Raw genomic sequence first — 21,756 nt, 5'->3', positions numbered from 1 at the left:
GGGTCGCCTCTGGATTGGAATGTGACGCCGCGCCCACTCGGATCACAAGTCGTTTACCCGCCACCCTCAGCGCCTCTGTGTGGGCCGCGGATAGGACGACCACACGATAGTGTGAGACCATTTAACGCGATTCATCCGTGTCCCTGAAAAGATGACTGGCCAGGACCTCGTTGAAGTCGCGCGCCCAGGACGTGTAGTTGTTTGCTTGACTCTCCTGATGCGGCGGCGGCGGCGTGCCAACGTGCGCCACGGGGTGATCGACGCGGCGCAACGTTTGCAAAAGAGATGACTGATCTTCACTTGAAGCGAGGACGACGCCCCGCCGCGCGTGCAGGAGGCACTCGAGATCCGTCGTGGAGTCCCCAAAGTAGACGACGTGTTGGGTGTCGTCGCCGTGGCCGGCGAGGAGGTGCCTCATGGCGCGGAACTTATCGGCCGAGGTGGTTAGGCGAGTGCCGAGGAATGAGGGGCCGGATATCTGACCGCCGAGGGGATCCGTTTCGTTGGCGATGATGCGGATTGGCTGGTCCTGGTGTTGCTGGCGGGTGGTGCCGAGGACGCCGCTGATGAAGGCGCAAGACCAGTTGACGGAGACGATGTCCGTCTTCCAGCCCCTCTGGCGGGCCAGGTCGAGCAGCTCGCCGAAGCCGTCCCGCACGACGACGTCTCCCGCGGCGACGGCATCGGCGCCCAGCTGGCGCAGGTCGGCCTCCGAGAGTCCCGCGAAGATGCCGGCTCGGCTCACCCGGTCAAGGGACGCATCCTCGAGGCCCTTGAGGCCCTTGAGGAAGCGCGCCTCCTGGCCGACACAGGTCCTGCGCTGCTCCTCCGGCACGTACGCGTCCTTGTACGCGGCGAGCTCAGCCCAGTACTCGCGCGCGACGGCGTCCCATTCAGGCCCAAGTTCGCGGCCGGTACGGGAGCGCTGCAAGGCGACGGCAGACGTGGCCAGCGTGTTGATGGTGTCGGCGCGTGTGATGGTGCCGTCAAAGTCGAAAATGAGATGCAGCATGGTGGGCACGGCAATGGGTTTTCGAATTGAGGCTGCGGAGAGGAGGCGGGTGAGAGAGTGCATGTCGGAGTGAAGGGAGCGAGTGAGCCGGTGGCCAAGGTTTGACTTTGCATTGACTGACGACAGGGTGAGTGAGCGAGCTTGTGATTGACGCTGATTTTCTGCGGCGGCGCTCGCCTCATCCGGCAGGCGCGGCCCGCTGCTGCTTGCAAGCACGAGATACACGGCACGACTCCATTATCACGCCCCAAACTTCGGTCCAATTGGTGCTTTTTATATTCGCAGCATATCCGTTTGGGTCACGTCGGTTTTACAAGGGAGTGTTTGTTGGTGTTTCCATTAAACCCCCTTACGATCGCCAAGATGCCCTTTGCAACTGCCATTTCCCTAGCTGCTTCAATGACCAAGACAGCTCATGTATACGCCAAGGATGGAGCCCTTGATCGACACAAAAGAGGCCACCTCGTCCCGTGTCGAGGACGTATCCATGGCCCAGTAATCTCGTCGCGTGTGCTATGGCTCAAGCTCGAGGCCCAGGACGCCATAGTCTGGGTTAACACTGCGGCGGCGCCTGTCAACATACGCATCGTCAGACACTTGCCCTTGTGAGCAAGGTCTGGCAAGAGCCAGGTTCAAACAGTCTTCGTGCGCAAAGCTACATGTCCAGATGCATGCCCTGCTCGGTTCCAATGTTGCTGTGACAACTGTCTAAGCCCCTCCCGGTCATCTATGAAATCGGGTATCCATGCTCATTGTCGAGCTCAACGCCAAAAACGCCTCCCGTGTCTTCCATTTTGCTTCCAGCTGCGGCCAGCTTTGCCCGTCGTGCGAGGCACATCACAAAGTGGGGAGCACATCCTCCATCTCCTCGGGCTCGTCGTCGTCGCCGTCGTCGGCCGCCTCGGCCGCCTCTTCCTTGGCCTCGCTGCCCGCCTTGTCCTTGTACGCGTCGCTGAGGCCATAATGGTTGGCGAAGCGGCCGCTCTTGTGCAAAACGGCAACCTCCTCCAATACCTGTCGCAAGTACGAGTCGGGCTGCTGCAGCTTCTGGCGCAAAGCCTTCATGGACCAGTACTGATACTGGCGGAAGCAGTCGAAAATGAGATCCAGAAGCTGGTTCTTGGGGATACGCGCCGCCTTGAACACCTCGCCCTTCTTGGGCTTGACGACCTGCGGAGCATTTTTCTGTGCCGACGGGTTAGCAGGGCCCAAGTAACGCACGAGTCGGCAGGGCAATGGCAACGGCTTACGATAAAGTTGCCGCTCCACTGAGCGGCCGTGGCAGTGCCCGGGTTGATGATAGCAGACGCGCTGTTGCGGCTGATGATGCGGAGCTTCGACTTGGAGTTTTCGGCATCAAACAGACGCTGGGCCAGCAGCCGCTCTTCCTCTTGGATGTTGCGCGGCTCTACGCGCACGTCGTAGTGGATCTTGCCAAAGATTTTGGTCCTCTCTGCGCCGACATTAGCGCTGCAACAAATCACCGTGAATGGCTATAGCAGGAAACTCACTCGGGATGGCCTTGCGATAGTAGGGCTGGTAGCGACTCCTGCGGTCGTACGAATTGCGCTGGGGCCCCGAGGACTGGCCGGCCTGCGCCTCAGCGGCCTGCCTCTGGCGCAGCAGCGACATGGGGATGCCGGCGGCGGCGGCATCGGCGCGCTCCTTGTTCTTGGCCTTGTAGCTCTCGAGGTCTTGCTCGCTGAAGACGAAGTGGTTGTGCACGTCGCGGTCGAGGACCTCGAGATCGTACTCGCGCGGGAGCATCTGGTGCTCGGGGCAGTTGGCGTCGAGCAGCATGCGCAGCTTGGTGACGTCGCGCGTGCCGCCCTCGACGGTGGCGTCGGGGACGGGCTCGTTCCAGGTGCGCAGCGTGCCGATCTGGATCTCGTCGTCGTCGCCGAGGCGGTCCGTCATCTTGAGCCATGCGTCCCACATGTAGCGCGGCACGCGGGCCAGGTAGAGCGTCTCGAATTGCCGGCCGGCGGCGCTCTTGTCGTAGAACTCGAGGTCGCCGGCGTCCTCGTAGAGGTCATCGTCGTCGAGGGCGGCGAGGGGCTTCTTTTCCTCGTCCTCCGGGTCGGGCTTAACGAAGGGGGAGGCGTCCGCCATGATGGCAACCTTGGCGGCGGCAGCGACGTCTGCGCTCGCCAGCGAGGTCCGAAAGTGTCTGGCAGGTGCGCAATCGGAAAAGGATGCAGATGCGGCGGAGGCGCTGGGCAGGTCGTGCCGGGCAGCGCAGTCGTTGGACGTTGAGCTGGGGCGAAGAAGGTTGGCGATGGCAGCTCGGGAGTGACGAAATGGGCATGCGAGAAAGCGCTTTTGGGTGGTGGTTGTCGGGAGGCAGACGCGCCGCCACAGCGTCGAGGCCGAGCTCCACCTGCCGCCTCACCTCAGCCAGGGAACATGGAAGCAGCCTCACCACCGGGCAGGAGCTGTGAGCCGCTAAACTGGAGCTCCGGGCGCTCTCCAGCTGTTCCAGGTTACCTAAGGCGGGCACAAAGGCACAGCGGCACGGGGAGCGGGCACGGGCCAGAGGGCGCTAAGCCCAGCAGCAGCCTTAGCGGAAAACTTCCAGTTGGAAGTCTGCCCAGGCGGCTTAGGTACTAGAGGTACCAGACCGGGATGCAAGGTTGGCCTCGCTACAGCGCTTAAATAGGTGGCCCCCCCCCCACTGCTAACCCGGGCGTGGAGGTACCAACCCGTGAACGTGGTACCCGCTCAAAGCGGTGGACAGAAAAAGCGGCACCGCGAAGCTCCTTGCCCCCCTCTACCGTGAGCAACTCGCGAGTAAAGAACAAAATAAAATAACTAAATTAATGCTTTAAGGGACCTGATCAATATCTCTCAAACAGAAAGCGGATTTTCGACGACCTTATTGCTATTTTCGTGGCGGATTTCCGTTCCGTAGTGTTAGTTTCGCCCGCGAAGTCGCAATTGCGGTGCCGCTTAATCTGTCCACCGCTTTGCCGCTGCACCGCTGGCCACCGCAGCTGTAAGACCTTCGGCCAGAGTTGCATCGTCAACCTCGTTTCACTCACTCACTCTCCAGGTTCGCGCTCCATAAACGCCCGACGAAAGCCCAGCCACAACACGTCGCAAGGTAGTCCCCCATCACTCCCCGCTGGCTTGTGTGTGCAAGTAACTTCGTAGCCTCGCCTATCTACCTCTTTTGAATGAAAACAAGCTCACACGGCCCCTCGTAGCACCGTCAACAACGCCATATCCACGCCAGCAGGGGCGCCGGCGGCATCTACTCTGAAAGTTTGACGACGGCTTCCTCTAGCTGGCTCTGACAAAAAGCTATCCGCCTATCCAGCACGCGGACTATGAACCTTGTTCTTGTTGCTTCCGCCGAATCAACAGTCCCCCAGACGCGTCCATATAAACTCCCGCTCCCCGGGTCGCCGCCTCTTCCTCTTGCCCATCATGTCACACGTCAAATCCCTAATGGAGCTCGCCACCATGGCCGTCATCAAAAACATCAGGTTCCTCGAAAGCGTCGGCGACTACCTCCCCTATGAGGCGGTGCGCTCCATCCTCCTTCGCGTTGAGAACGCCCACCAGCTCCGCCGCATCGAGCTCAGCTCGCCCCAGATCCAGGGCCACACCGGCGAGATCTGGATCAAGATCATCGAGAATGAGTTCCCCATGGAGTACAAGGCCACTGCCTACAAGCCCTCCTCCCCGGAAAAGTGGTACAAGGTCTGGGAAAAGTACAAGCACGAGCACGACGTCGCCCTGGCCGAAAGCGAGGCCAAGCTCAAGAGGGCGCTCGCCGGCCTGCAGGAGGACAAGCAGCGCAACACCAGCCAGATTGTCGAGCGCAAATATCTCCCTCGCGCGGGACGCGTCGGCCCCAAGCAGCGTCACTGGTCCCAGCGAGACACGGGCTCCAGTACCCTTTCCTTCGCCGGAGGCAGCCGCACCAAGACCAACACAGGCGCCAGCGTCATGAAGAAGGTTCGCCGCGAGGCCCGCGAGATTGCAAGCATCAAGGGGCAGCTCTCCAAGCCCATCCGCGCGCCCATCCGCGCCCCGACCTTGAACAAGGCCCCTGCCGCCATGGTTAACGACCATCGACGCGCCGCCCTGCCTCAGTACCGCGTCACGGGCTCTTCTATGGAACAATACGAACAGCGAGCCACCTTTCTCTCGGACTCAGATGATGACGATTTGGACAACAAGCCCGTCCTCCCCACAGCTTCCGCCAGGAAGACCGTCTCCGACGCGGCAAAGGTCTCCCTCCTCAAGAAGAGGCCCGGCACGGCCCCTTCCACCAAGCCCGTCGTCAAGCAGATTCCGGCTAGGGCGAAGAGTTCCTCATCTCCCCAGAAGGATGGACTCTCTGGCTCCACGTCCAGAAGCACTGCGAGCCCAGTAAAGCCCTCCGGGGCGGCCACCAAGAGCGCGTCCGCAGGGGGTTCGGGCCTGGCTGGCAAGCTCAACCGCTCGGCGACCATCAACAAGGCCAAGTCAGCTAGCGACAAACCTCACGCTAGACAAGAGGAAGACGCTTCGGACAATGACCCGCCCGCTCGGCTGCCGACCAGCACGACGGTCTCTTCACCTCCTGGCGAGGCCGGCCCATCGTCGCCCGAGGAGATTGTCGCCTCACTCAGCGCAGCGCCTGCGCCAGGCCTCCCGAGGAAGCGCAAGGCCCCTAACGTCTTCATGAAGCCCAAGAAGAGGGTTCACTAGAGGACGAGGGATTTGGCTTCACTCTAGCTCTGCTTCTCCCTCTTCACACGCACGCAGACATATACATACATGCACTTGCGCTCTCGCGAATGCAATCCTCCTGTCGATACCCCCGATCATAGTTTGCGCAGCACTATTGCATCTGCACGTGGTCACTTGCGAGGCCACGCAGCACACAAACATGGAACCGCATCAGCATCTGGCTTTACGAGACTTTAATTGATTTGAACACACGGCGCTGGAAAGATCGGAAGGCGGCACTTGAGTGCCCTGCATCACGGCGCATCGGAGCGTTGGAATTTGGGAAGCTCCCGGCGAGGAACGACGGAACTGGAATTTCCAAGGGAAAAGACACGGGAACTCGGGATTTGTCTGTTATTACACATGATCTGGTAGTCATCGCAATCGATGCCTTTCCCTCAGTTCGGGACCATCTTGGCGCATCCCTCGCCGAGGCAGATAAGGCCCGGGGACCCAGTGCGCTTCGACTGGCAGTTGGCAGGCCCACCAGGGTTCGAAACCCAAGTGCAGGGGGCGCCATGCGTCAAGCACTGTATCGTTTGTAAAAGCCAATGGTCAGCCTTTCGTCTTCGTAGCGGCGTGTGTTGGGTAGTCAGTCTGTGCTGGGAACGGGGGGAGAAGACGTACCTGCTGGGTCGCGCCACCGCAGATAATCTGGAACTTCTTGGGCATGCCCACTTCGAACAGGGGGGCAAGACGCTCGGTCTCGTTGCTGACGTCCATGGCGCACGTGTTGGTCTGCGAGTTGCAGGTCTATGGTAGGGGAGAGCAAGTAAGTATCTTCTGCCATTGATAAGTGACTTACGCCCATGCCTTGGTCGGAGGGTTCATGGTTCCCCTTCCCAAGGCATAGACTGGAGGCTGTATGTAAGTGGCAACTTACTCCGCGGAGGAGAGCGTGGAGCCTGTTCGTCGCGACCGGCGACATCCAGTTGTTTGCAGCGGCAGGCATCTTGAACGTGTAAGCGGTGAGGTCGTTGTTGTTGCTTCGGTTCGAAGAAGTCTTGTGCGAAAGATAAGAAGAGACTGTTGTGTTGCGTTGGTTGGTAGGGAATTGGACAGATTGGGGAGACGAAGTTGAAGCTTTATATACCCCAGAGCGCCTGGGCCTTGTTACTTTATCATTTCACTACGGTTACTTGATCCTGTGCGCCTTGGACAGGTCAAGATGTTTTGCGTGTGTAAAGGCCGAAAAGGCCATGACGAGCATGGTCCTGGGATAGACAGTAGCACAGCACAGAACAGCGCCAGCTCAGCCCAGACTGACCCCCGCGCGGCCAGCTCTGTGCTCCCTCCGGCCAACCTCTGTCTGCCACAGATGTTACAGGGCGCCCGAAGCATAGCAGTTTTGGCAAGCATAGTGCAGGTCTTGCCACGTTTCTGTTGAACGTGTCGGTCATTCAAAACATCTGATCGATTTCTCTAGGCTAATCTTCAAGGCGCGGTGAAGGTGCGCCATACGGTCAAAGACCGGGTTCGATTCAAGGGGCGCAATTGGGACTGAGTGGTGGCTGGCCGTACCCAGAAGAAAAGCATCTACCCAATTGCCAGCGCTCACTGGCAGGTTTGACGAGGGGAGGGCATCATAAGCATGTTATACTGGCATTGTCTATATACCTCGGCGGCTCAATCTTCTGGTCTCTCCCCATGTGAGAAGGCAAAGGGAACTTTGCGCGATTCCCCTTCCCCACCAGGCAGCATCAACGGCTTGTTACTTTAGAAAGATCACCCAGCTTTTCAGCCACCACATCGTCCCTGAGGATCCTGTACCCCATGTTCGGGTAGGACAGCCACCGGAGGCCCTGACGCTCTGGAATCGACGTCTGGCAATGCCCGTGCTGCACGGGCCTGTTGGTCCAGGCGCACTGCTGGCCGTCGGCGCGGCACTGCAGGTTTCGCTGTCAGCAGTCTTTTCCGCATTCTGCCTGGCAAAAGCCCTCCAGGCTCCAACCAAACAAGGAAAAGACCCTCTGAGGTCCGGTCGTCTTCGAGGGGTGGTAGTTCACGGACGGCCAACTTACGATTTTCTGAGGCTCAGTGGAGCAGGTGATGCTGAAGACGTGCGGCATGCCCAGCTCGAATAGACTGGCCAGCTCTGGCGCGTCCTGCGTGTCGCATATGTTGGCCGCGTGGTTGACGTCTATGCGGCACGAGTTGCTCGCCACGTCGCACCTCTGCGGAACGCGTGATTACCATCAGCCACGAACAACACCCCCCCTTTCCTAACCTGAGGGCAACACAGGTAAGGCGGAAAGAGAACAGGGGATGGGGATTCTGGCGCATTTACCCCGAGGAAGATGCCACTGTGCTCTGCCAGCCCGAGCGTGAGCTGCCACGCAGGGGCGGAGACTCGGGGCATGATGGGCGCTCAACGCAGGGACGTTGCGCTTGGTTCTTTGCGGCTTCAGCCAGCCGCGGCGTATGGTGTCGTGTCGAAGGCTTGTAACTTGCGTGGGTTCTTGAGAGCGCTCGAGGTGCAGTGAGCGGTAACCGTGGAAGTGAAAGTAAGGGGCAGATAGGCATCTTTTAACATCAATACGTACAAAGTACGTGATGAAGCAGTATACGCGCGGCTGCCTCGGGCAGCACGGCCACGAGTAATACGTATCTTCCTGTTTCGCATCCTATTTTTGCTCGGCCACGCGTGATGAATCTATGATTAGAGCGGGCATAACAAGGAACGACTTTCGATCTGCAACACGCAGCACGGACTGTCAACGTCCTCACTCGACGCAGCAACCGTAAAGCAAGGTGAAGATATGAGTCATGAGCCGAGAGTTAGAGAGCACCTTGCTTAGCCATCTGGGAGTCAAAGCTGGCACCAAGAACACGAAGTAAACTTTGTCTACCGGGCGTATCTGCAAAGCCTCCGTAGTTCAAGAAAGTCACGGCATGCCGCTTCACAATGGCACCCCATCCACCCTTTCAAGCCCTCCTACCCTTGTTGCGGAAACTCAGCAACTCAACTTCAATTATCCCCCCTCCCCGCGCCCCCTCCCCCCCTCCCTTTTTCTTCTTCCATTCTCTCCAGCCTCGGGTACAACGAGGGGCCGCAAGGACAGCAAGAGAAGAGAAGTGTCGGGGAGCCCATGCTCTTCAAGTTCGTCCAGCATTCTTGGCAAGCCAACTGAGCTTCGCCATGGAAACACCCCTCTCCTCGACGAGGAACCCGATGTTGCCGCGCGTAATAAATGGAAACCCTTCCCAGTTCCCTCGGATCTGGGTGCGGCAGTGCGCGCGCTGCACGGGCCTGTTGGTCCAGATGCACTCGTGGCCGTCCCACGGGCACTGCATGCGTACGTACGTTAGCCCCTCGAGGTCAGCCCTTGCCCGCCGTAACTTTTCAAAGTTTTGGACGTTCTCTTCGTAGTATGCGCAGCACGACGCCAACGGTGCCTTCCATTGCTGGAGAATGGCCCCGGGGAAGGGGGGAGGCGGGTTCCGACTTACAGCTTTGGCGGGCTCCGTGGAGCAGGTGACGTTGAAGACGCGCGGCAGGCCGAGCTTGAACAAGTTGGCTACATCTTCGGCGATGTCTGCCCGGCAGTCTTGATGCTCTCGGGTGATGTCGATGAAGCAAGTGCCGCTCGCCCGATCGCATGTCTGCGCAAATCGTATACCGTCAGTCACTCACTCACTCACTTTCTCGCTCGCTCACTCAGCACGAGCCCTCCTCCTCGTCTCCCAGTTTGCGACTCCACGACAATGAAGAGAAGGGGGATTTACCCCGATGAAGGCGCCGCTGGATTCGGCCAACCCCAGCGTGAGCTGCCACGAGGGGGCTGAGAGCGCGGACATGTGTTGTCGGGGGAGTATGGACGGGTTGCGTTAAGCCCAACACTTTGTCGCTTGAACGGCCCTTTGGCGGTGTTTGCTGCACGATGAGGACGGCTGTGGCCTGTCTATCTGTATGATTTTTGCTGGAGTGTTGTCGCCGAGGGCACTCAGGATGGATGTCAACGTAAGTAGTGGTGCGAGAGAAAAGTCGAGCAGATAGGCAACTCTTTTTATTACACCTACGTAAAGTGCATGGTCCTCGTGGCAGCCCCAGACGCGAGCAGCACGTCTCTCACTGTTTCGCATCCTCAGTTTCGCCCGACAACGTAAGTGAGAGTTGGCGTAGTCAGGGACCGTTGGCAACATGCATCACGGGCCCGAAACACCCACGAGTCGACATACCACGGCAAGGCGAGGTCGCTGCGCGTCTCTGCCAACCGGCACGAGGCACGGCACCGTCCCCAAGACGCTCACGGCGGTTCAGGGGAGTTGGCTGTCGAAGACTGAGCACGGAAAAACGGTGAGGTAGGGAAAACGTGAAGAACGGTGTATTGGCGCGTACTTATGCAACCTGCGGGACGCGCGGCGGAACCGTCGGTTGCGGCAGCGCTCGCATGTCCCCAAGAGAAATCAATCCCCCGCGTCTAATGGACAGAGACACGAGGATACCGCCGAGTATGGAAGGTCCACCACCCATGACTCTCTCGCGGCCTCGCCCGTGTCCACCTCATGCTTCCAATGTCGCAAGCATCCCTTCCCTGGTCTTTTGGCGCAACGCCCGAATGATTCCGCTCTCGCTTTGGTCTCGTCTCGTGTCGTTTGTTCGTTCGTTTGGTTGTTTGTTTGGTTGCTGGTTCGTTTGCTCGCTCCCTAGCAGTGTCCGCCGCGGAGCGCGAGCACCAGATGCAGCGTGTCGCCTGCCGAGAGGTTGTACTCTGCCGCCGTCTTGTCGTCGGTCCTGTGCGCCCAGCCACCTGTCGTCAGCGTCCACGCTTCTTCCAATCGTAGTGAGAGGTGGGAATTCAAGGGAGGGAACGCACATCTGCTTGCCGCCGTGGATGAGGCGCTGCTGCACGGGCGGGATGCCCTCCTTCTCCTCCACCTTTTCCTTGATCTGCGAGACCTGTACCGTTGGCGCGTCCAGTTAGCGGGAGCTCGTGACATCTCGCCCGTCGAGTTCTGGGCCGAGAAACAGACGACAGGAAGCGGATAGCGGGGTATGTTCTTCGTCGGGAACAGAGAAAATGTACCTTGTAGTCCATCTCGATGTCGAGCTCAATCTCCTTGCCCGTCAACGTTCGCACCCTGCGGGGTCGTGCATGTTAGCTTCTTCGCGGGCTCGCGGGGCGGGACAGCAGGGCAAAGTGGCCGAGTACACGTACTTGATCAACATGTTGGCGGCTAAGCGGTGTCGTAGGGTCGGGCGAGGCTGGCGGGGTTTTGGAGGTGAGAGGAGGAGTGGTGGGCAGCTGGCGGCGAGGCTGATGATGACGGAGCAAGAGGTGGTGGCATGCGGCAGTGGCGGTTGGTGGGGGTGGGTTTATGAACTGCGGGCAGCTGGATGGAGCTGCCTGCTCTCCACCGCGGCGCAAACGAACGACATTTCAAACGCCTGCATCCACAGCAAGGCTTCATCTTGCACAAAGTAGCTCATTGAATTGGGGACAGTTGATGTTCCGTGTCATGGCCTCTTTCTCTTCGCTTCAGCTTGCTCCCACGCCATCACTCTCCGGAGGCGCATGAGCCATCAGACCCAACTATACAGCACATCACTTCGCCTTGGCTGGAGCAAGATTACATTCCTACCGTGATTCCTATCATATAGTACAACGCCCTGCCCCATGGCACGCAGTGGAGAGCTTTCCCATCATCCTCGTCTTCCGCGTCCCCCGTCTCGTCGCCTACTTCTTCTCCGACGTCGTCTCAAACACGTTGAGACCCAGGCCCTCGGCGTCCAGCATCAGCCTGTTCTTGGCGCCCGCCTCCTGCATCTGCTGCGCGATCAGGCGCGCGTTCTCAATCTTCTTGAGCTCGAGGTAGGCCTTGTTCTTCTTGATGGCCTCGCCGACCAGCTCGGCCGACCGCGCCTCACCCTGCGCCTTGACCACCATAGCCTGCTTCTCCTGTCGTGCCTTGTCTACGACGAAGGCGGCTCGCTGGGCATCCTGCTGCGCCACCTGCTTGGCCTCGACCGCGGCCGTGAACTCTGGAGAGAAGGCAAGATGCTATCGAGTCGTCAGCCGGCATTCTAGGGTAGTCATGGTAGAAAGTGATGAAGCAGAATAAAACTCACCGTCAGAGACACATCGTCCAGCAGAATGTTGAACCGCGCCGCTCGGCGGGACAGGTTCTCGCGCACCAGCCTCGCCACGTTCTCACGCTGCGTGATGAGCTGGCTGGCGTTGAACTGCGCCACCACGCTCTTGAGCACCTCGTTGACAATGGACGGCAGCACGCGCTCGTCGTAGTCGGCGCCCAGCGTCCGGTAGATCTGCGGCAGGGCGTCGACCTGCGGCCGCGAGAGCACACGGCAGGTGATGTTGACCATCTGCAGGTCCTTGGTGCCCGTCAGGGACGCCACGTTGCGCGGCTTCGCTCGGACGTCGTACACGATCGGCGTCTCGAACCAGGGGATGTTGATGTGCGTTCCTGGGTGACGCACCTCCGTCAGCTTTGTGTCCTTCTGAGTCGGCGGCAACGCGACGAGCTTGCCATCCCGTTCTTTTCGTGCTTACCTTCGCTGTAAATCTCCTTGCTCACGCCGCTTATCCTCCGGTACTTGATGGCCCGGTGGCCACCGTCGACGTTGAAGAGCGAGTTGGACAGCAGCAGCGCGCCGCCGGCGAGGAGCGCGCCGCCGATGATGGCGCCGCCCGTTCCCCTCGGCATCTGGGGGCCGCCGCCCCGGCCGCCGGGGTAGCCGCCTCGCGACTGCATCTGGCGCAGGCGCCGCATCGCCTCCTCCTGCCAGTTGTTCTGGCCCGACATGGTTTTGGCGCTTTTCAGAGGTGCCCGGTGATTCCGGGAATGCCGAGGCTGGAAGGGGGGTCGATGGTTGCTTCGTGGCCGTGCGGTGCGTGAGCTGCAGATGGAGGAGGCGCTGATCGGAAGGGTCGTCGACGGATGGAGCTCTCGAGGTCGATGGACGACGCAGCTCTGCTGCTGACTGATCCGAAATTTTGGCGGCGCTAGCTCGTTGATGACCTGCTGACTTCCCCGGATTTTGGGCCCTTTCAACTTGCCTACCCTGTACCTCGACCGTCTTGCGACGTCGTTCACAGTTGTCAGTGCTTCAGTCATTGTCCTTGCTTGGTCTGTGTTTGATTGCCGATCTGCATTCGATGCGAACTGTAGCATGCAGAAAATATGTGTTCCCCGGGATTTCCCGTGGGCATAAAGTTTGGCGGTGTTTACACGCCAACAGGTGCTAGTCGCACTAAGTGCAAGAACGCTCTATCCAGCATCACATCGTGACCTTCATCACACTATATGCCAACGACCAGCTAACTATGTACCATCATATACACGCATACACCCACCTTGCATCGATGTCGCTCACGCGACAATCTTGAGACAAAAGAAATTCACCAAGTCACCATCCAAGGCATCACGTCGCCAGGGCGATGCTAATTGTCTCGGTACCAGCTTTGGGCTTGCGCGCGTAGCCGTTGAGCATGCGGAACCCGGCCTTGCACTCCCTTCCCTCTTCCATGATGGCGTGAACTCCATCCAGGCACTTGCCTGCCTCCATCATCGCCGCCCCCGTTGTCACCGTGTCGGCGAGTCTCATCTCGCCCGCCACCTTCTCCATCTCGCATCGGAGGAGCCATCGCTCCCAGCTCCACCCGCCGACGATGCTGCACACACTGGCAATGTTGTCGCTGCTTCCCATGACCATGGCGTCCAACTGATGTACCTTGATTTCTCGGCTGTTCGCGTCTCTGATCGCCGGAATGGGAGGCATATACATTCGCCTCTTCGCACCAACGGGAAGGCACATCCATACTCGGCGAATATCGTCGAACCCGGCGCGGGCAAGGCGTCCGAGCCACATCTTTGAAGGACTGGGGTCGTATCCGAGCGTCTTGAGCGTAAAGCCAAACTCGACGCTCTTTGCCAGCCCCAGAGGGCCTGCGTTCATCATGTCCGAGTCTAGGATCGAGAACTCCAGGTAGCCGCCGGGCTTGAGGACCCGCATACACTCTCGAAGGCAACTCTCCCACTCATCCTGGCCGTTCTCGCCCACAAACTTGAGAACACTGTGGAGTTCGCGCGCGGAGATGAGGTCAAACTGGCCGTTGGAAAACGGCAGCCGGGTGAGTCTCTCCACGGCGACCTGACGATGGTTGGGGGGACCACGAATATTGGAGTTGGACAACTGGCGAATTGCCTTTGTGGTGACCGAGTAGATCTTGGCGTTGGGGTACTGGAGCGCGCAGTGCCACGCCCAGTCGCAAGTCGATTGCCCACCGAGGTCCAAGATCCTCGCGCGTTCCCGAGAGGCCCCGGTCTTTGCTGACGACAGGTAGGAGAGTCGAACCAACCTGTTCGTCACTGGTGCCGAGATTAAACGCCCGCCATTGAGAAACTTGAGGGCCGCGACATGCCAGGTGGGCATGGCCATCTGGCTCGCGGCTTCAGACTCCTTTTCCATGCGCAGCTTTTCCGGGTCGTCTGTCAAGACATGGTCTCCGCGAGCCACATTGGCACTGAGGCGCTTCTTAGCCGACTGAGGGACAACACTTAGTTGGTATTTGCCGAGGAGTTGGTTGCGGTGTGTCTCTCGCAAGGCGACTCTCTGCGCCTGCAGGGCCTCGAAACGGGTGAGCTGATGAACAAAGACATCGCGGAGTTGAGTTCGAACGATGTAGTCTTGGAATGCTCGGTAATACGCCGACTCTTGTCGCAGAAGCTTGGATGGGAGGCGCTTCGGCTGCGCAGTCGTCGGAATAACATCCGAGAATCGCACGACCTTCTTCTTGGGCGCCACTGCTTGTTCGGGTTGGAACTTGGGCGTTACCTTGCCCCCCTGCTCCTCTTCCTCGTCTGGGGCCTCCTCAATAGTCTTGAGCGCGTTCTCATCGTGGGTATCGTTGACGCCCTTCAGATAAGCTCGCTGGGCCAAAAGCCAGAGTTCGGTGCGGTCGAGGTTCTCGAGTGCCTCCTTTTGCTGCTTCCGAGCATAGCTCGCATCGTAGTCGACGACAATCTCGGCTGGAACATCCTCAGCCACGGGAGACGCTGGTGGCTTGACAGTTTCGCCAGAGGAGTTGGAATCCTGGTGTTGAATGACCGGCCGGGCGGTGGGAATGCCGTCGGAAACGTCGTCATCACGAACTTCGACTATTTGCTCCACAGGGGCCGAGGATGATGACGCATCAAAGCTCCTATAGAATCCTTCTGCAGAATCAGGACGCTTCGGCACTGGAGGCGCAGAGGGATCGTTCCAGGGGCATCGATAGAACTGCTCGGCGGTCGTCGAGGTTGGAGGTGGCAGGTCCTCAGGAGTCTTGGCATGCGTGTGCCAGGTGGTCCGCGTTCGCGGAGACAGCCCGGAGAAGAATCCGCCAGGGGACGGAATCTCCAATCGCGTCAGCTCCGCCAAAGACTGGCGCTGCAAGGGCGAAAGAACCGCGCCGTTAGTTGCCTGCAGACGAAGATTCGTAATCAGTCGAAGCGGTTGCTGTCGCATCTCTGTGGCAGGCTGAGGCAACGCCTGGGCAACTTCAATAACTTGCGACGGCTGCTCCTGGATATCCTCTTCATTCGTGCTAGACAAGGCGTGAAGGGTCGCCAGGGCGCCAGGCTGTAGGTGAACGCCGGCCCACGCCGCTTCTGGAGTGGTTTCCTCATCTCCAATCACGGGGGTCGGAGGCGCACTCATGGCGGCGAGCTGCTCCGATGAGAGACTGCCGTCGAGTGACGGCGGTGCCGAGATGGTTGGGACCTCGAGAGCCTGCTGCTTGCCCATAAAGTCCATCTGGGCCGGCGACATGGGCAACTGGGTCGCCGGCGTCAGGGGAACAGGAGAAGTAATCTTCTTGAGCTCGTCCACAGCAGACCAGACGTCGTCGGCGGCCGCGCGATCCGTCGGTATGATCAGGCGAGCTGGTTGCTTCGCGGACGGGGCGCGAACGTCCTGAACCCTGTTTCCTCTAACCGAAGATGACCGTCGCAGGCCGCGCGGCAGGTCGTCTTGCTCCTCCTCAGAGACATCATAGAGATCCTCAAACTCGGTGTTGTCGGTAGCGACGCTGGCTCGGTTCCAGGGGTTGGACGAGGTGGTGGGGGAGCTACCACCGCCAGAGACGGTGGATGGCGACGAGGGCAGGACGGGGGCGGCGAGATAATGCACTCCCCGGGGTGTTGGGAAGTGATCGCTCATCGGAGACAACCAGGCCTCTATCTTGAGATGCGAAGTATCCGCACGCCTCCCCTGGTGACCTGCGGCGGTGCGCCGAGCCTGGCCATCGTCGCTGTCCTCCTCTATTATCGGATTAAGTGACCTCTTCGGTCTTCGACCCAGCGAAGACTCCGGAGGCGGGTATCTGACTTGTTGTGACCGTAGCGTGTCGGCCATCGTGCCCGCACAGCTGAGCGAATATCCAGATATCGGACTGCAGCACGAGGCACAACGGACAGGCTCGCAGCAACAAAAGGGTAATGAAAATACTGTATTAGCGTAACGAGTCGGCGTTCGACGACCAGCGTCGAGAGTCGTAGCGAAGAATAAACGATAGGCTGCCTCGGTCAACGAAACATCTCTATAGATAGCTCTACAACGGCAAACAATGCAACGACAACGGGGGGAGGAGAATCGAATGTGGAGGGAACGAAAGCAGGTCACGGCCCCCAGGCGGCCAGGGGAGTACAGCCTCTTAAGAGGCTTGCGGGCGACGAAGGGCGACGAACGCAGCGGCGGCTATCGACTGGGGAGTCGATCCGTCACTGGACGGACGCCATGGGCCAGATGGGGCAATGCATCATGGGACGAAGTCGCATTCTGGCTCTCGAACGGGTGATTGGGGCTGCATCGGGACCCGAGGCGACGCAGCCATTGGAGAGAAGCAAAGGGCCAGACGCAGCGACGAGGCAGGACAGCATCGTGGTGGTGGTGGCAGCTTGACAATGGAGAGGCAGGCCGCATCGCAACCTTGAGCGCCTGGGCATCCCCGGACTGTCGACGCATCAGTAAGCCACCCAATCACATCGACGGTCGACGATGCTAATTCAGGACGACAGGGGATCATGGACGGTGTGGCAGAGCAGCTACTGGCTGGCGCGCGCGAAGCGGGACGGTGATGCCTCGTTGGAGTTGCGGCTGCAACGGGACAGCCAATGGCGCCGTGTCGTGCAGGAAGCTCGGCGGCTAACTGCACGGGAGGGCATCCGCCATTGGAGGGGCCGATCCGGATCGTGATGCGCGGGGACACGGCGGCAGAACGACATGGTCGTCACAGGAAACAATGGGCGGCGCGGGAAGCCGTGTTTCTGATGGCAGAAACAGGGCCGTTGATGGCGACCGCGTGCGTGCGGGAGATGCAGCGGCAGTCGAGGCGGATGACGCTTCGAGGCCGTCTTTGGCGGCCGCCGCGATAAGTGAGAGGCAGTTTGGTGTAAGCCAGCCAAGGGTTGAGGAGGCCGCCGAAGGATAATGAAACGCCTGCGGACCGAGTAGACAGGTAGTCAGTCGGTCAGTGCTTCGTGTTGAAGAAGTTTCGACGGCGTGAAGTCGGCGGCTACGAGGACAGGACAGCAGCCTTCCAAGGTTCGTTCAAGAGGAGCCGGAGGAGGAGGTGATGGCCCAAACAGGCAGTCGCAGTGGCTTCTGCGCTTGCCTGCAGGGCCAGCGGTGCCATCCCGTGCCTCAGGCCGCCACAGCGGCTGCACCAGCCACGCCGGGCTGTCGATGCCCGGCCTCACCACGCCGCTGCCCAGGCCGCTCATCAGCCGCCCACCAGACGGGGGCCAGAGCGGAGCAGGCCAGCCACTGCAACCCACTGTACTTTGTGTGAGGCCAGTGGCCACGGCTGCCCGGCCCACGCACAAGGCACACTGGGTGGGTACGTACCGGCCGCTGCCCCTCCATCGCCCGTCGCGGAATTGACGACGATTTTACCCCGCCATCATGGCAGCAGTTGCGAGATAGCATCACGCGTCTCGCCAAACAACCCCGTCGCACCCGCACCCAGCCTCTCCCGTCTGCAGTAATGGCAGACACTGAGCAGCCCGATGTCCCGGCGGAGCCTCAAAGCAGGCACATAATATACTGCGGTGGTGCGTTTCTCGACACCCTCTCCCCTCATCCCCTTGCCGCGAGGAAGAGCTTCGCCCAGCTGACGTCTTTCCTCGTTCCTCGATCTAGTCTGCACGCTGCCTCCAGAGGTGTGAACCACCCCCCTGGATCCCTCGCAAGCGCCCGCTCGCTATGCGCAACGCGCCCCCAGGAAGCTGACCAATACCCCTCGTCGGGCTTGCAGTACTGCGAATATGGCGGCACCGTGAGGAAGTGCCAGGAATGGCTCGAGAGCCACCACAAGGAGATGTACGATCGGATCTGGTCGGCCGGTTCGTCGCGCCCCCCCCTTTCTTCACCCCGAGACTCCCACAGCATATCAGAGAGCATGTCTGTCTGACCAAAGACCGAAATATCACAGAGGCCCTCGAAGCCGCCACCGCTTCCCTCTCCGTCGAGGCACAAAAGCGCGCCGCCAAGGACGCCCAGAAGAAGACGGCCAAGGCCGAGGCCGCCGAGGCGAAACAGGCCGACAAGCTCGCAAAGAGCGTCGTCACCATCAAGCGCATCGAGCGCAACAAGAAGAAGTTTGTCACGGCCGTCATCGGCCTCGAGGCCTTTGGACTGGAGCTGAAGAAGGTGAGTGGGGCGGTCGCGTGCCTCCCGGACGGCAAGCACAAACGATGTTCCGGCACTGACAAGCATGCAGGTTGCAAAGGACCTCGGCAAGAAGTTTGCTACGGGCTCGTCCGTCACCAAGGTTCCCAGCGGCGGAGAGGAGATTGTCGTCCAGGGCGACGTCAGCGAGGAGGTGGAAGAGTTCCTCTTGGAGAAGTACAAGGAGATACCCGAGGACAACATCGAGCTTGTCGACGACAAGAAGAAGAAGAAGGCGGCCGCGGCTTAGGGGCGCCGCCCATGATCCTCTAAAGTGCTAGGTAAGGTAGTTCACAGCGCATCATGTACTCGGTATGAAAAAGCGTCGATTATGCCGACAAATGCCAATGCCCCAAAACTCCTAATTTGTGTACAAAGCTCTGCCCCCTGACAGTTGCGACCCATCCTTGGAGTGCCATCCAAGATGCTGTACCGTTCTTCCCTATGTGGGCCAGTCCAACGCCAATGTCGTTCAATTATCATCATCATGAGAGGCGGCGCGACTGCGTCTAGCCTCGTTTCCGTAAGACACGACCGCTGGAACTCGTCGGCGCAGCGGCAGCGGGCGCCTTTGCCGCTGTTGTCTTCTTCGTCCCTGCGCCCGTGACGCCCTTCCTGATGGTTCCCATGGTCGTCTTCTTGGTTGCAGCTGGGGGCCTGCCAGCCCCAGTCTTTCTCACCACCGTGCCCGTGCTTGCCTCGCTGGTCTCGCTCGTGCCGCTAGCTCTGCGGCCAGCGCGGGTTGCCGGTCTCGATGGAGGGCCAGCTTTCGGTGCCGCGGCAGGCGCTGCCTTGCGACCTCGTGTCCCTGCAGTGGTGCTAGTTGAGGCCGAGCTGACTTCTGATGCTGTGGTGAGTTTCCGCCCGTGACGCGTCGCCTTTGCCCTCTCCACCATGCTGGAGAGGACGCTTGTCATGGCAGCAGAGCGACTGGCCCCGGTGGATTTGAGGGGCGAACCGGGTCGAGCAATCTGCGATTTTGTCGGGGAGGCTGGTCGATCTCGGTTGAGTCGTGAGTTTGAGGAAGTGGGCGACAGTATTTGGGCCGGGCGGACGTGGCCAGCATCTGTTCCCTGTGCAGCGCGTACCCGGCGCTTTTGGTCCATGTTCTCCAGCTCGTTTTCCTTGTCTCCGGCCAGCGCGTTGCTGGAAATTGAGTTAGCGCGACATGATATTGAACACTGGAGGATAGTGTTGTAGCTTACCCTCTCCCGTTGTAGGCTCGACCTGCGGCTTGCGGCCGTGTTGTGCTTTGTACAGGTTTGTGTGGGCTCACGCGAGGAGTATCCTTAGCTGGAACTGGTGGTGGTCGGTTCGCCGCAGCAAGCCGCAGCTTCTCCTGCTCGGCGTACTTGACGAGCAAGTCGCCCATCTTGACCTTGCGCAGAGACATGGGGATTCGGTTGATTCTAATCTCTATCCGCGATCGTAGCCCTTGTGCTTGGATGTTGTATTGCGCCCGTAATCGGCGAGCGCGTTCTGTGACTGTGCGACGCGGTTAGCAGGGGCGCGATTGTAGGGGCGCGCGGGCGTAGAATTCGGGAGTCCTACTTTCGAGCTGCAGATTATCAATCAGAGCCTGCTTCTGATGCAGGCTAATGCCCTTCCTCTGTTTCCTGATCGGACTCCGGTGTTGCGGTGTCGAAGGGCTCGCCTTGAGCGGCACCTTGCTACCTCCCGTCGCGCCTGGCGGCCTCGACGAGGCGGTCGACTGGTCAGAGTCCCGTCTCTTCTGCCGTACGGGAGCCATGATGAAGTGCTATTGGTGATGCAAATGCGACTCGGTCCTGCGTGTGTTTGTACCGAGATTCATGAGACTGAATGCTGGAGTTCGGGTGGTAGATGAGGGAGCTTCGATGAGGATGGTTTGAGCGCGCGCCATGAGTGGCTGCCGCCACGGAAAGTAAACAAACGGGGCAAGGGAGATATTAGGTAAGCCATCTTTTGGCGCTTGACGCAGCACGGTGCGACTTTCAATCGCAAAGTAGCGCTACTTTTTTCTACCCAATGACAGCGCTTCGCCTGCTGTACCGCTACTTTTGGGAGCTTGGAGCGGACGGACAGCGACGACACCGACCAGGCTGAACCGCCTGACGACTGCAGTTAGAGCTTCCACCTGCATCTCCGACGAGCTCCAGCCTCGTTCTGCATCCAACTCTGCATCCAACCACGACTTGTCCAACGCACCGAACGAAACGAAGCGCCTCGCACCCTTGCTGTCGCTGCGATATCCGCGCATTACTACGGTCTAACCCCTACTGCACACAGCACCACCGCCCAAGATGGTCCTCGAGGCGGTGATGGTTGTCGTGGACAACAGCGAGAGCAGCAGAAATGGCGACTACCAACCGACCCGGTTCGACTCACAAGTCGATGCCGTCAACGTCCTCTTCCAAAGCATCACGCAAGGCAACCCGGAGTCGTCGGTCGGCCTGATGAGCATGGGCGGCAAGGGCCCGGAGGTCCTAGTGACGCTCACCACCGAGCAGGGCAAGATCCTTGAGGGCCTGCACCGGACAAAGAAGAAGATTGGCGGATCGTCGCACCTGAAGACGGGAATCCAGGTGGCCACGGTATGTGATCGCCCTCGGGATCTCTCCCAGTGTCTGCCGCGGATGGACGGGTTATGCTGACAGACGTTCTCCAGCTCGCCCTCAAGCACCGCCAGAACCGATCCCAACGACAGCGGATAATAGTCTTCATCTGCTCGCCGATCGAGGAGGACGAGAAAGAGCTCACACAGCTCGCCAAGAAGATGAAGAAGGGCAACATCTCGGTCGACTTTATCCTGTTTGGGGACCTCGATGACGACGACACGCAGACGAAGCTGCAGGTCTTCAACGATGCCGTCAAGGGCAGCGAGGGCTCGCACCTCGTCGTCATCCCGCCGAGCAGCAAGCTACTTAGCGACCAGCTCGTCGCGACGCCGATCCTTCTGGGCGAGAATGCCTCTGGTGCCGGCGGCGCTGGCGGCTCTGGCGGCGGCGGTGAGGAATTCGAGTTCGGCTTCGACCCGGCGCTGGAGCCCGAGCTGGCGCTGGCCCTGCGCATGAGCATGGAGGAAGAGAAGGCGCGCCAGGAGAAGCGGGCACGGGAGGAGGAAGAGGCGGCCAAGAAGGCGTCGTTGGAGGGCGTCAAGGAAGAGGACGAGGCCGGCGGTAGCGGCAGCGGCAGCGGCGCGCAGAACGGGGACAAGAAGGATGGCGGCGACAAGATGGACACGACGTAAGGCAGACCACTGCGACAGAGTTGCATCTAGCTGTACAATAGATGGCGGGAGCACTTCACCAAGGGAGATAGATATACAGTATGCCATGACGACCACCTGACATGCCACCTGGAGTCGTAAGAC

At 59.8% G+C, this 21,756-nt stretch overlaps 11 protein-coding genes across 11 annotated transcripts; 3 read left to right on the top strand and 8 right to left on the bottom strand.

Moving 5' to 3' along the window:
* Positions 1 to 121: 121 nt before the first annotated feature.
* On the bottom strand, positions 122 to 1,012 carry PLICBS_007191 (uncharacterized protein; the record flags this gene model as incomplete). Its single annotated transcript, XM_018320607.2, has 1 exon — positions 122 to 1,012. The coding sequence occupies one exon, from the start codon at positions 1,010 to 1,012 to the stop codon at positions 122 to 124; it is 891 nt and encodes a 296-aa protein (XP_018180504.2).
* An 837-nt stretch (positions 1,013 to 1,849) lies between these two features.
* Positions 1,850 to 3,124, bottom strand: PLICBS_007190 (uncharacterized protein; the record flags this gene model as incomplete). Its single annotated transcript, XM_018320606.2, has 3 exons — positions 1,850 to 2,197; positions 2,263 to 2,465; positions 2,524 to 3,124. The coding sequence occupies 3 exons, from the start codon at positions 3,122 to 3,124 to the stop codon at positions 1,850 to 1,852; spliced, it is 1,152 nt and encodes a 383-aa protein (XP_018180503.1).
* A 1,317-nt stretch (positions 3,125 to 4,441) lies between these two features.
* On the top strand, positions 4,442 to 5,713 carry PLICBS_007189 (uncharacterized protein; the record flags this gene model as incomplete). Its single annotated transcript, XM_018320605.2, has 1 exon — positions 4,442 to 5,713. The coding sequence occupies one exon, from the start codon at positions 4,442 to 4,444 to the stop codon at positions 5,711 to 5,713; it is 1,272 nt and encodes a 423-aa protein (XP_018180502.2).
* A 419-nt stretch (positions 5,714 to 6,132) lies between these two features.
* On the bottom strand, positions 6,133 to 6,686 carry PLICBS_007188 (uncharacterized protein; the record flags this gene model as incomplete). The annotated part of the gene is made up of 3 exons (XM_018320604.1): positions 6,133 to 6,264; positions 6,362 to 6,487; positions 6,618 to 6,686. The coding sequence occupies 3 exons, from the start codon at positions 6,684 to 6,686 to the stop codon at positions 6,133 to 6,135; spliced, it is 327 nt and encodes a 108-aa protein (XP_018180501.1).
* A 748-nt stretch (positions 6,687 to 7,434) lies between these two features.
* On the bottom strand, positions 7,435 to 8,093 carry PLICBS_007187 (uncharacterized protein; the record flags this gene model as incomplete). The annotated part of the gene is made up of 3 exons (XM_065601125.1): positions 7,435 to 7,620; positions 7,756 to 7,908; positions 8,022 to 8,093. 3 exons carry the CDS (start codon positions 8,091 to 8,093, stop codon positions 7,435 to 7,437), a joined length of 411 nt encoding a protein of 136 aa, XP_065457197.1.
* Positions 8,094 to 8,830: 737 nt separating this feature from the next.
* On the bottom strand, positions 8,831 to 9,532 carry PLICBS_007186 (uncharacterized protein; the record flags this gene model as incomplete). Its single annotated transcript, XM_018320603.2, has 3 exons — positions 8,831 to 9,022; positions 9,185 to 9,337; positions 9,461 to 9,532. The coding sequence occupies 3 exons, from the start codon at positions 9,530 to 9,532 to the stop codon at positions 8,831 to 8,833; spliced, it is 417 nt and encodes a 138-aa protein (XP_018180500.2).
* Positions 9,533 to 11,412: 1,880 nt separating this feature from the next.
* On the bottom strand, positions 11,413 to 12,499 carry PLICBS_007185 (prohibitin-2, subunit of the prohibitin complex (Phb1p-Phb2p); the record flags this gene model as incomplete). Its single annotated transcript, XM_018320600.2, has 3 exons — positions 11,413 to 11,736; positions 11,805 to 12,160; positions 12,247 to 12,499. 3 exons carry the CDS (start codon positions 12,497 to 12,499, stop codon positions 11,413 to 11,415), a joined length of 933 nt encoding a protein of 310 aa, XP_018180497.1.
* Positions 12,500 to 13,118: 619 nt separating this feature from the next.
* PLICBS_007184 (uncharacterized protein) lies at positions 13,119 to 16,091 on the bottom strand (the record flags this gene model as incomplete). Its single annotated transcript, XM_018320599.2, has 1 exon — positions 13,119 to 16,091. The coding sequence occupies one exon, from the start codon at positions 16,089 to 16,091 to the stop codon at positions 13,119 to 13,121; it is 2,973 nt and encodes a 990-aa protein (XP_018180496.2).
* A 1,630-nt stretch (positions 16,092 to 17,721) lies between these two features.
* Positions 17,722 to 18,654, top strand: PLICBS_007183 (translation machinery-associated protein 22; the record flags this gene model as incomplete). Its single annotated transcript, XM_018320598.1, has 3 exons — positions 17,722 to 18,079; positions 18,169 to 18,386; positions 18,457 to 18,654. The coding sequence occupies 3 exons, from the start codon at positions 17,722 to 17,724 to the stop codon at positions 18,652 to 18,654; spliced, it is 774 nt and encodes a 257-aa protein (XP_018180495.1).
* A 569-nt stretch (positions 18,655 to 19,223) lies between these two features.
* PLICBS_007182 (uncharacterized protein) lies at positions 19,224 to 20,154 on the bottom strand (the record flags this gene model as incomplete). The annotated part of the gene is made up of 4 exons (XM_065601124.1): positions 19,224 to 19,301; positions 19,493 to 19,550; positions 19,610 to 19,889; positions 19,956 to 20,154. The coding sequence occupies 4 exons, from the start codon at positions 20,152 to 20,154 to the stop codon at positions 19,224 to 19,226; spliced, it is 615 nt and encodes a 204-aa protein (XP_065457196.1).
* Positions 20,155 to 20,686: 532 nt separating this feature from the next.
* On the top strand, positions 20,687 to 21,633 carry PLICBS_007181 (uncharacterized protein; the record flags this gene model as incomplete). The annotated part of the gene is made up of 2 exons (XM_018320596.2): positions 20,687 to 20,977; positions 21,052 to 21,633. 2 exons carry the CDS (start codon positions 20,687 to 20,689, stop codon positions 21,631 to 21,633), a joined length of 873 nt encoding a protein of 290 aa, XP_018180493.2.
* Between the last annotated feature and the right edge of the window lie 123 nt (positions 21,634 to 21,756).

This window comes from Purpureocillium lilacinum (assembly GCF_023168085.1).
Source record: "Purpureocillium lilacinum CBS 284.36 DNA, scaffold_5, whole genome shotgun sequence".
NCBI lineage: Eukaryota > Fungi > Ascomycota > Sordariomycetes > Hypocreales > Ophiocordycipitaceae > Purpureocillium > Purpureocillium lilacinum.
The sequence above is the reverse complement of the archived record's forward strand: the minus strand, read 5'-3'. Positions and strand labels throughout refer to the sequence as shown.